The sequence below is a fragment of the Pinus tabuliformis genome, chromosome 1_2 (assembly GCF_031772625.1).
Source record: "Pinus tabuliformis cultivar Carrire ecotype Pingquan chromosome 1_2, CPIR1, whole genome shotgun sequence".
NCBI classification, from domain to species: domain Eukaryota; kingdom Viridiplantae; phylum Streptophyta; class Pinopsida; order Pinales; family Pinaceae; genus Pinus; species Pinus tabuliformis.
This window is the reverse complement of record NC_142298.1, coordinates 327077899-327089941: the sequence shown is the minus strand read 5'-3', so window position 1 is coordinate 327089941 and position 12043 is coordinate 327077899. Positions and strand designations below refer to the sequence as shown.

The 12043-nt window shown below is 37.6% G+C and overlaps 1 protein-coding gene across 1 annotated transcript in view; it reads right to left on the bottom strand.

Annotated features, from left to right (window-relative positions):
* The window catches only part of LOC149205701 (uncharacterized), a 374510-nt gene that overhangs the window by 64225 nt on the left and 298242 nt on the right, over positions 1–12043 (bottom strand). The window contains exons 23-27 of the mRNA XM_089397482.1: positions 11709–11937; positions 6476–6519; positions 6011–6355; positions 5857–5909; positions 5677–5725 (exon numbers count right to left, since the gene is read on the bottom strand). Of these exons, the coding sequence (XP_089253608.1) occupies positions 5677–5725; positions 5857–5909; positions 6011–6355; positions 6476–6519; positions 11709–11937 (720 nt within the window). The remainder of the gene's footprint in view (positions 1–5676; positions 5726–5856; positions 5910–6010; positions 6356–6475; positions 6520–11708; positions 11938–12043) is intronic.

Sequence of the window (12043 nt, the reverse complement as noted above, 5' to 3'; positions counted from 1 at the left end):
CCGTCAAAGCTCTCAGTGGTGCTGAGTATTTCCTTACCTTCATTGATGACCACTCAAGGAAAACTTGGATTTATTTTCTGAAAACCAAGGACGAGGTTTTCTGTCGATTCAAAGAGTTCAAGGCTCTGGTGGAGAATCTGACTAGGAAGAAAATAAAATTGTTGCGCTCAGATAATGGTGGAGAGTATGTCGATAAGGACTTCACTAATTTTTGCGCTAAGGAGGGCATCAGAAGAGAGTGGACAGCTCCCTACAATCCGAAGCAGAATGGAGTAGCAGAAAGAAAGAACAGGACTATTGTAGAAGCAGCGAGGGCCATGACGTATGATCAAGATATGTCGAAATTCCTGTGGCCGGAAGCATGCAACAGAGCAGTCTATGTTCAGAACAGGACTCCTCATCGGGCATTAGGCAAGATTACTCCAGAGAAAGTTTCACAGCGAAGACACCTGAAGTCAGTCATTTCAGGATATTTGGCAGTTTAGCATATTGCCGCATACTAGAGGAAAAGAGGAGGAAGCTGGATCAAACTGCGGAAAGGGGATATCTGGTGGGATACAGTGAGAACACTAAGGCATACAGAATCTACCTTCCAGGGAGCAGAAAGGTAGTAGTTTGACGAGATGTAAAGTTCATGGAGGACAGGGCTTTCAGAAAATCTCGTGAGATGCCTTCCGAGGAGCATTCAAAAGAGGAGCCGCTAGTTAAGCCTCTTTAACCAACAGAAGTAAAAAATTCTTCCTCGGGTCAAGAAGATTCTAAGGATGAGGAGGAGGAGCTAACAAAAGCACCTATTGGCAGAGGAAGAAATAGCAGGGAACTTCATCAGATTCTGCGAGATGCAGAGGACTTCATCGGTGCGCCAAGAAACAATAAGAGGGAGCGAAAACAGCCAGATAGATATCAGGCATTAGTAGCTCAGGATGGGGAGCCTGCCAGTTTCAAGGAGGCAGCTCAACATCAGGTTTGGCTAGACATGATGGTAGAGGAGTACAACTCCATAATGGTGAACAATCTCTGGGACGTAGTGCCAAGGCCTCAAGACATATCAGTGGTAGGTTCAAGATGGATCTACAAGATTAGCAGACGGAAGTGTTGAGAAATACAAGGCCAGGTTTGTGGCTAAGGGGTATGCTCAAAAGGAAGGAATTGACTACAAGGAGACCTTCGCCCCGGTAGCCAGGTATACATCTATTAGGACTGTGATATCTCTTGCAGCTCAGATGGGATGGGAGATCCATCAAATGGATGTCAAAAGGGCTTTTCTGAATGGGGTAATAGAAGAAGTATACATTGAACAACCAGAGGGCTTTGAGACACATGAGAAGTCTCATGTATGCAGGTTGAAGAAAGCCTTGTATCAACTGAAAAAGGCACCTATAGCATGGTATGGTCGAATCGATGGCTACTTGCAGAAGATGGGATTTGTCAAGAGTGACGCAGATCCAAATCTCTACTATCTGGTTGTAGAGAATGAGCCGCTAATCTTAGTATTGTATGTGGATGATCTCTTTTTGACAGGATCATCCAGGCTCATCAGGGACTACAAGAAGAATCTAGCCACTTAATTCAATATGATGGATTTGGGACAAAAGCATTATTTCCTAATGTTGGAAGTTTGGCAGCAAAAGGGAGAGATCTTCCTTGGGCAAGGGAGATATGCTACAGAAATCTTGAAGAGATTCAGGATGGAGGACTGTAGACCCATGGCTACTCCAATGATCACCAACTGGAAGAAGATTGATGCATCAAAAGACAAGGATGTTGATCCCACCTTATACAAGCAACTCATAGGGTCCCTGATGTATGATGACAATGTTTATGCTAAATTGATGATGATGAATCATGATAGATCATAGATGATAATTGATTATGTATTTTTAGTCTTTAGATAAAATATGAATGGTAATATATTTTTTAAATTTATATGTATGTGTGTGTGTGTGTGTGTCATTTCTTATCGTATCGTATCCAGATTATTTGAAAATTTGTCGTATCCATTTCAAACCCCGTATCCATATTTGTTCTCGTATCCGTTTCAATGCAACTTAGATCGAAACCCTAGCAAGAGGTTGAAGTCTAGTATGTGTCTCTTGTTGATTATGAACCTAACTAGGTTTAGGTATTTAATATTTGATTCTTTTGATGCCTCCAATATATTGACATAATTTTGATAAAGTTAACTTCATGCTTTTGTATATGTATTTTGGTTGTACTTGCTATTAAAGTTTTTGTAGGTAGATAATCTTCAAGATAATGAAGATGTGCGTATAAGCATGATAAAGGAAGCTATAAGAATGATGATGATAAAGATGACCTTGATGCCATAAGAAAGAAATAAAGCCTTGAAAGGATGAAGTTTCTCTGATACAATGAAATTGTTGATTTCCCTAAATTAAGAGGGAGCTTGGATAGAAGAAAGGGTATATCTCACCAGTTGAGAGGGAGGGCATCTTATGAAAGTAAGTACTGTGAAGTAAGAATGGAACCAAATGACTGAAAGTATTACAGATGAAGGAACGCGATTCATGAAGACTTGAGAAGTACTGAGGTTGTATTTGGTGCCGCTAAAGAAGTGAAAGAAGAAAGCTTCTGACAAGATGTATTTGGATAACTTAAGAAGTGAAAAAAATAACCCATGGCAGTTGTGCCATTGAGAAGTGTCATTGAGGTTAGGATCACATAGGAATCAATTATCTCCAAGCCCATGTAAATTTTCCTAAGTTTTTCTTAGAGAAAATATCTTAATTAAGTCAATTAGTGATTTTAAAATATTTCCTATGTTAAAACTTAGGGAAAGTGGATAATTAATTGACATTATTTGGGATAAGATCGATTTACCTGTAGAACTTGTGGAAAGTTTCTAAGATAATCTTAGCCATCGATTGGATCAAGTGAACCTCTAGTCATGGCCATCCATTTGTGAATGAGAGATTACAAAGGGATTCGATGGGCAGCATTGGAGACACATAGAGTGCGTGATTTTCAGAGAAACACCAGAAGGGTTTCAGTAGCAGTGATTGGGAAAATATTTTCAGGAGGTTTTTGCTATCAATTATTTTCTACAAAAGGTTGAGCTTCAAGAGGAGGTCGAGTTGCTCAGTAAATTCGTATGAGAAGAGGTAGAGATTATTTCAGGGAGGCAGTGCGAGTATTCCAGAAGCCAGAACGAATTTGTTGGAGGTCGTTTGAGTTTTCCAAGACGAAGATCGAGTTTCCAAAGAGCAGTGCAAATTTGCTAGGAGACTGTGCAAATTTCCAGGAAGAGCTAGTGTGAATTGCCAAAGTGCCAGTGCGAGATGTTGGAGGCAGTATGAATTTCAAAAGAGGAAGTTGTGGGGTTTCTTCAAGTTGATTTGATTAGCAAAAAAGAAGATAAAATATTTTTGGAGCTTTGCCAGTGTTAGGCAAGCAGTTCTAATTTCTCAATCATAGTTTTTGCTGAGATAATAATATAAACCTTTAACTCAAAACTAGTTCCCCTAGATTGGGCTTTTTCCAAGGGCATTTGTCCAAAAATACTTGTGTCAATTGTGTGATTGGATTCTTGTATAATTTATTTTGTGAATGGTGTTGTTCATGTTATTATTCATTACTTCCAGCAGAACAATTAATTTTTCATGAATAAGTAATAGGAAATAATTAGTTGGGTTAATAGCACCTTCTGAGTAGCCAAAAATTTCATATAATGCAAAAGAAAAATGAATATATGTTCCTCAAATTATAAATATAACTTGAAAGCGGGCCTTGTGCATTTTCATCGAAAAGCTGTCTTTTATATTACATTTATCCTTTTATATCATATAATTGTTTATCTTTATTTTTATTATATATGTACATTATTATTATATTACCCATCCCTATATTTATTCATATATATAACAACCACTCTTCATTAAAATAATATATTTTCCAAGTCAATTGGAAGGGGACACTCTCCAAGAGGCTCCTTGCTCAAGAAAAATATAAAATAACCTCCACAAGAAGTACACCCTTGATCCTTTTGCATAATGGAGATTTTGGGACCACACTGACCCATCAATATAAAGTAATCTCAGCAATAGGTGTGCCCTAAAAAGATGTGCAAGAAGATGGAAATGACACCATATCAACCAGTAAATAAAATATATATATATATATATATATAATAAACCATGGCAGTTGTGCCATTGAGAAGTGTGCCAAAATAGTTAGGTCTCTTGTATCTAGGACCACTAAATCAATATAATAATCCTTGATAACAATGCCCTAAGGAATGTGCCAAAAATATTTGTTATCTTCCTCAATAAATGTGCCAAAAATACCTTAAGAAACCAACCACACACCAAAAATACAAATAGTAGTTAGAGCACTTTCTCCCATACAATAACCAATTCGTCCCTCAAGAATTACCATACAGATGTGTGCAAGAAGGTCCACTTTGGTTGTTATAACAATCTCCAAGAGAGGGGCAACTTAGGAGCATGTGCAAATGCTTGGATCCACATCCAAACACCATCAATCTCTTCAAACCATGAGCCACAAGTGAGATGACATAGTAGAATGTGCATCAAGGGAATGCTCTCCTGTGCAAAACCTATCAAATAATTGCTAAAACCATGGGCACAAGAGGAGCGTGATCTAGCAAATCAAATCTTCATCATCCAAAGTATAGTCATCCATCCTCAAAGCATGTGCAAAAAGGATGAATGCATTACCCCAAGCATCACAAATCAATGAAGCAATAGTCCAAGCGACACCTTAAGAAACAATACCATCAAACAACAAAACTAATTCACCACATCAAGGATGAATAATACTTAGGGAAACCCTTAGTTGATGGCTATCCCTCTCCTTGGATGTGTGAAGGGTCAATCAAATGTGTGAGCAATGCTATGAAAGACCCTCAAACACCAAATATGCTAGATGCAAGCCTACAAATAAGAGATGATGATGTGAACAAGGTGATAATCCATAAAAAGTATCCATCAAATCAACAACATAGAGCATGGATACTCCTACTGCAAGTTGCATGACAGGATCTTCAATCCAAAATAATCCTCACAGTATATGAGCGGTAACAGGTTTTCTAGTTTTCAGTCCTTGATTGGACAACTATCAAGAACCAGTACCAACTTTGATGTTTTATTTGGCATCCATTACATCATATATATCAGTATTTTTTCCATATTTATGTTCCAGTGTGCTTATTTGATGTTGCCGTTGGTTTAGATTTTTAAAATACTGAAAAAAAATAGAAATTATTTTGTATTTTTTAATGCTTATCATGGTTTGTTGATTTCTTCACTTTTGTTTCTAATGTCCCAATGTCTGGACTTTCAACAATTTTTTGCCAATGCTGATTTTTTCATCAATGGTATATATTATATTCCAGTAACTGAACATGTGAGGCCATCAACACGACCACGAAGATAAGCAAGGATGAGAAAAGTAATTTTTTCTTGAATATCATTGTAATTGTCATCAAAATCCTGCACTTTTATGAAATGTCTGCACCTTTAGGCTAACCTTCATGCACACAATATTTTTCCTGGATTGTGCATTGAGAAAGATAATTGCCATTGAAAGTGAATTCCGAAGTGCAATCAAACGTACACTGTTTACACATTGCACCACATGGAAGTAGAGAAACAAGAAAAGCTGAAGGAGAAGGAAGGTAGTTAAAGATGGTCACACCTGAAATCCCAACGGTATAAGGTCCGTCTCTGATGCATTTACAACTGATCTGTAATGAGTATTTACCAAATATTATGACCAATTCAGACAGAAACATAAAAGTATTTACTTCACATATCGAAAGAAAAAGAGGTCTCTTTAACAGAAGTACATAAAAGATTTAGACTGGTGTACATCTACCTTAACATTTCTAGAATGCTGGGCCAACTATGATACAGTTTCTCACCATGCCTCTGAAATAACAAAGCAATTAAGTACAAACCACATAATGATAATTCATGAAACTTGAACCTTCTAAATTATAAGATACATAAACATTTCCAAAAAAACTTACCTCTAGAACATGCAATAATATCTTCAGTGCACAAGCACGAACTTCGGCATTTTGACTCTTACTGTACAATGTTCTTAAAGGTGAAATAACAGCATACTCAAAGCTCCCCGGTTGTAAACTCAACCCATTTTCACCACTAGAAGACATATAGTCCCTTACTGTGTCAGTTAATTCAGCATCTAAAATATTATTGTCACTTTCTGTTTCGTGTTCACCTTTTGAGGCCACAGATGACACCATTGAAGATTCCTTCTTAAATTTATCACATCCTAGGACAGCACAGATTGCCCGATCTAATGCATCCAGTGCCATATTCCGTACTTGTGAACTACCATGTTCTGCCAGCTACAGAATCCAGGGAAAAATTAGTATGCAGTATATGTAATAAAACTGACAGAACATAATGAAGTTAGCAATTTCGCAAACTCATTTACAGAGAGAAACAATCTACCAAAGTGACCTCACCTCGAGAAGATGAGTAATAACCTGTTCCCAAATTAGCTCCACTCCTGATAACCAAAACACTATAATGATAAACCAATCCAGCTCAAAGTGACCAATATCTAGAAGATGTTATGTCCATTGTTAATGGAAATCCAGAACATGCCTCAAATGTTACAGCTAGGGACAAGTGCAATCCAAGAGAGACTTCAAAAATTTAATAAATGCATAGCACTAATTATTGTGACAATGAACAACTGGACACTAGTTATGCTTTAACCCATAAGATGTAGACCAGTTGGTTTGAGTGTGGTTTAGTCCCCACTGTTGGAAAATTTAACTAGTTTTGGTCTTCATAATTGTCATTGTACTCATGTCAATATGTATATTTTATGTTACAAGAAAAAGAAGAAAGAAAAATATTATTTTTAAGCATGGGTTTCATGCTTCATTTTATTGGTCATCTACGGCAAGCATGCTTTCATGCTCCCAAGGTTTGTCATGTCAAAAAAATACTTTTCTTGAGTCAAGAGAGTCCTTGTCAATTCTATAAGGCCCTATTGGGCAAGATGTAACATGTAAAAGATATTATTTTGAGTCTAGAAAGTCCTTATGAACCTCAAAGCACAAGGCGGCCCTGCCAGTGACAAGTCGGCCTAGAAGAGGCTTTTCAACCTCCACAGATCGGTATATATACAAGCAGCTTCGACCTCATTTACCACCAATTTGATCACACAAGAAAGTTCGAGCTGAAGCTAGGAACAAGAAGAAATCTAGAGTGAGGAAGCAAGAAGACAAGGAGGAAACCCTAGCGAAGGAAAGAGGCAAAAATTTGGCATTTTTTGCTCACAGGTGTGAAGTGAATTAGGGTTTTTGTGCTGCTGCAGGGCCGAAGAGTTGCAAGTTGAATCGCAGATCCAAGTTACAGGGCCGAGAGTTGAATAAGGGCTGATTTGAAGAACGTTGATTCTCATTGACTTTGGAGACATTAACTTGCTTGAATAAGGACTTCTTGAAGTGTTGACATGTGCCAAAAAGAAGATTTTCCGCTGTTCCAAGGGACCGAAGTTGCAGATCTGAAGTAGAAGGCCGAAATTCTGAAGTGAAGCAGATTTGAAGTGGTTTGACCTAGGGTTTTGTGTCTTGGTTTTCTCATTTGAAGCAGATTCTATAAGAAGAGGAGATTCTTTTTGGGTTTTCCCCTTGGAGGGGTTTTGCCTTTTCTTCGAGCCTACTTCCTGTGTCTATTGTCTTTATTGTTTCTGCGCTTGATAATTATTTGATGAAAAGATCTAATAAAGAAACATAAGAAGATAACTAAAGTTCACAAGCAATTATTAAAGTTAAAGAGAATTGAATTAATAGTTGCCCTACTACATTCTCCAACATGGTATCAAAGCTAAGGTGAACAAAGAAAAGGCAACTGGAAAGTCATCTTGTTGACATAAGAAGGGATTGCTTGTCAAGGGGAACCATTTGCAAAAGGACACAAGGAAAGAAGATGAAGCTTTATTGACCCAGAAGGAAGGTTACATCAAACTTTCATCAAAGATCTCATCATCTCAAGAAGGATCACGCTCTCATTGAAGGAAGGACTTTCATCAAAGATCTCATCATCTCAAGAAGGATCACGCTCTCATTGAAGGAAGGAAGGAAAAGCTCTTGTTGAAGGCTCTCTAGTGCATAATCTTGAAGAAAAGGAAGCATCAAAGAATCTCAAAGTTGTTTGAAGACACTGTTGTTGAAGGGATCCTAGAAGTCATAATTCTAGGACATCTTTGAAATCTCCTTGAAGATCCTGAAAGTATCAAGATAGTTGGAGACATCATCAAGGAGGACTCTTGGTTGACAAGTATCATATTGTCTTCTCTGTCTCAATCTACAAATCATATGGCTACATTTTGCAAGGAGAGCAACAAGCTCATTGGATCAGCAAACTTCCTAGCATGGAAGAAGAGGATTGACTTGGCACTCACAGAAAATGAAGTCATGGAATATGTCCTTGGTGAAGTGGTTGTACCAAACAAAGAGAAGACTCAAGAATTAGCAAAATACAAGAAGGGAGAAGTAAGAGCACAATGAATCATTGTTGAATTCATTTAGGATCATCTTGTTCCTTTTGTTACTAATTTAAAAACATCCAAGGATATGTATGATAAGTTGGTAAAGTTGTACTATATAAGTACATAAAGTCAAAAGATTTCCTTGAGAAATCAACTATATAGAATAAGGAAGTCAAAGGATGAAGACATGGCCACTTATCTTATGAAGGTATCACAAATAAGAGACCAATTGCAAGGACTTGCAGAAACTGTTTACGAATCTGAAATTACTATTTGTGTATTAAATGCTTTACCATCTGATTGGATCAATTTTGCAACTAGTATCTACTCGAAGGATACTACTCATTTTGATGATTTATGGGCTCAATGTATCTTGGAAGAATCTAGGATAAAGGCAAAGGATGACACCGAATCAAATGGAAGGTCTCAAGCCTTTATTGCCAGGTCCAAGAAGAAGAAGAAAGGGAAGTTTGGAAAGTCCAAGGAAAAGCTAGATAAGTCCAAGATTCAATGCTTTGGATGCAATGAGTATGGACACTTTGAGAGGGATTGTCCAAACAAGAACAACAACAAAAGAAAGGAAAGAAGTGAAGCTCACATCGCTGAGGAAAAGGGATAACTTAAGAAGAAGAAGAAGAAAGGAGAAGATACCAAGGATCTTTACTATTGAATAGCATACATTGTTGCATTCTCGAGAAGAGTCTTGATTTTTGTAAAGCATGGCATCATAGATAGAAGCATATGATAGTAGAGGAATTAGATTCTACATAATCAAGTTGCTTTGAAAAGTCATCTAACTGTCAAAGAATGAGAAGATTGGACCATATTGCATATTATAGTTCATCCAATCATTTCCTAACATAATGTTAGAGGTAGTCATTTTTCTAAGATCCTATAAGAACCATCATTTTGGAAGGTTCTTGGATTTAGCATTATGACATGAGTGATATATACTCCATCAAGTATAGAAATAATACTCTTGAGGGATGAAAGAATGCAAATAGTCAAGTTGTAGTATGAAAGGCATAATGGAAGTATTTCTCTTCTTGGAAAAAGAAACATGTCTTTGACAGATATAAGAAGAAAACTCGTTCAGGAAGGGATGGCTCCACAACATTCAGGAAGAAAGAAGCTCAAGATAATGAGATACAAAGGAAAGAAGAAGTCATGCAGTTACTATCTCCATGAAGAACTGGTAACTGACACAGTTATGAAAATAAGCTAAAAGAGCTTGTTGTTATGACTTCCCAATTGAAAGGAAGCGAAAGAAATTTCCTCTATGCTTGAGAGGAAGTAAGAAAGTCTCCTTAAATACTTGTGAAGGAGCAAGAATCTATTCCCTAATCAAGTGGGAATGAGGATATCCTCCCTAGTTGAGAGGGAGTGATGATGGACATTGTATTCTCTTCTATCATGTGTCATGCACTAGGCCAGGACTAACAGTCGTACGTCTAAGTGAAGGCCATGATAGGGAGAATAGAGGATTGGATAAGCATCTGAGATTTCCTTGAGGATAGAAAATCCAAGATAAGATATGGACTAACACTCTTTAAGGATTGGATAGGTATCCAAGATAAGAGTGGTCAAAGAGGACCAATATTCTTTGAGGATTGAGAATCCAAGATAAGAATAGTCCTAAAAGGACATACCTAGTGAACATACGGATGGGGTATGTACCTTGAAGAGGTAGTTTGGTATCTCATGTAAAGCCTCCCAGCATTATGCTTTGATATAAAAAGAGCTTGTCAAGTTAAGGCCTTACTATGTTGACAATGTTGGTCATGATGTTGATGCTTAAAGATGGCTTACTAATATGACTCTTCTTATGAGAACTCTTCAGTTTGAGAATATCCTTGTACTGGGTGTACAATTATGAATACCTCCCTAGTTAAAAGATGTAACATGTAAAAGATATTATTTTGAGTCTAGAAAGTCCATATGAGCCTCCAAGCACAAGACGGCCTTGTCAGTGACAAGTCGTCCTAGAAGAGGCTATTTGACCTTCACAGATTGGTATATATACAAGCAGCTTCAACCTCATTTACCACCAATTCGATCACACAAAAGAAGTTCAATCTGAAGTTGGGAATAAGAACAAATCTAGAGCAAGGAAGCAAGAAGACAAGGAGGAATTCCTAGCGAAGGAAAGAGGCACAAATTTGGAATTTTCTGCTCACACGTGTGAAGTGAATTAGGGTTTTTGTGCTGCTGCAGGGCCAAAGAGTTGTAGGTCAAGTTGCAGATTCGAGTTCCAGGGTCGAGAGTTGAATAAGGGCTGATTTGAAGAACATTGACTCCCATTGACTTTGAAGACATTAACTTGCTTGAATGACTTATTGAAATGTTGACACATGCCAAAAAGAAGGGTTTCTGCTGTTCCAAGGCCAAAATTCTGAAGTGAAGCAGATTTGAGGTGGTTTGACCTTTGTTGACTTGGTCAAACTTTGACTTCTTTGGAAAAGATTCTTGAAGGGCTAACTTGGAGCTTGGAGGAGGACTTAGTTTAGGGTTTTGGGTCTTGGTTTTCTCATTTGAAGCAGATTCTATAAGAATAGAAGAGATTATTTCTGGGCTTTCCCCTTGGAGGGGTTTTTGCCTTGGCTTGGAGCCTACTTCCTGTGTCTATTGTCACTATTGTTTCTGCTCTTGATAATTGTTTGATGAAAAGATCTAATAAAGAAACATAAGAAGATAACTAAAGTTCACAAGCAATTATTAAGGTTAAGGAGAACTGAATTAATAGCTGCCCTACTACATTCTCCAACACCCATCAGGTCTCAAGTTCAAACCTCATGGGGAGAGGTTGAGGATGGAAGCTACTTTTAAGGGAATTAAACTATCAAAAGACGAGTCCAAGGCTCCAAGCACAACCGAGCTTCACAAAATCTTAGTGATAGCATCCCGCTAGTGGGTAGATCATTCTTCCATCCAATAGACGGCCTGGCCCCAGCATAGGCTCAACCTAGTTACCCAAAATATATATATATAAATGGTTGCTTTGTATTGTGAAACAGACCATACCCTCATTAAGAGGAATAAAGTTCCAAGCAATCCTTCTTATTGCAGAAAAGAGAGAAAAACAGAACATTACAAAAAAACTTTTACAAAAAGAACAGATAAATTTCTAATTTATCCAAGGTGAACATGAAGAGTAAATGAACAAGACAGCAATAATTTGGTTAGGCAGAACATACTGTGCAGATTGTTTACAAGTATAGCTATCATCCTTTCTACGGCAAACACCTTATTTGTTGTCTGTTGCGTCTGTGCAGATACCGAGCTTCCTAAAATGCCGAAATTCAGAGCTGCAGACTGGCCTAGCCCACCACTGACTCCACCAAGTGAGTCATTGGACAACTGTCGCAATGCTTCTAGCAGGGCGCACACAGCTGATGTGTTCATTAAACCTGAACTCTCAAAAAGCTTTATACATAGACAAACCGCAAGTCAGGAAAATAAATGAAATCCTATGACATTTAAATTTCAGATTGTCAATTTGTATAATCCGAAATGCTTAGGATTCAAAGCT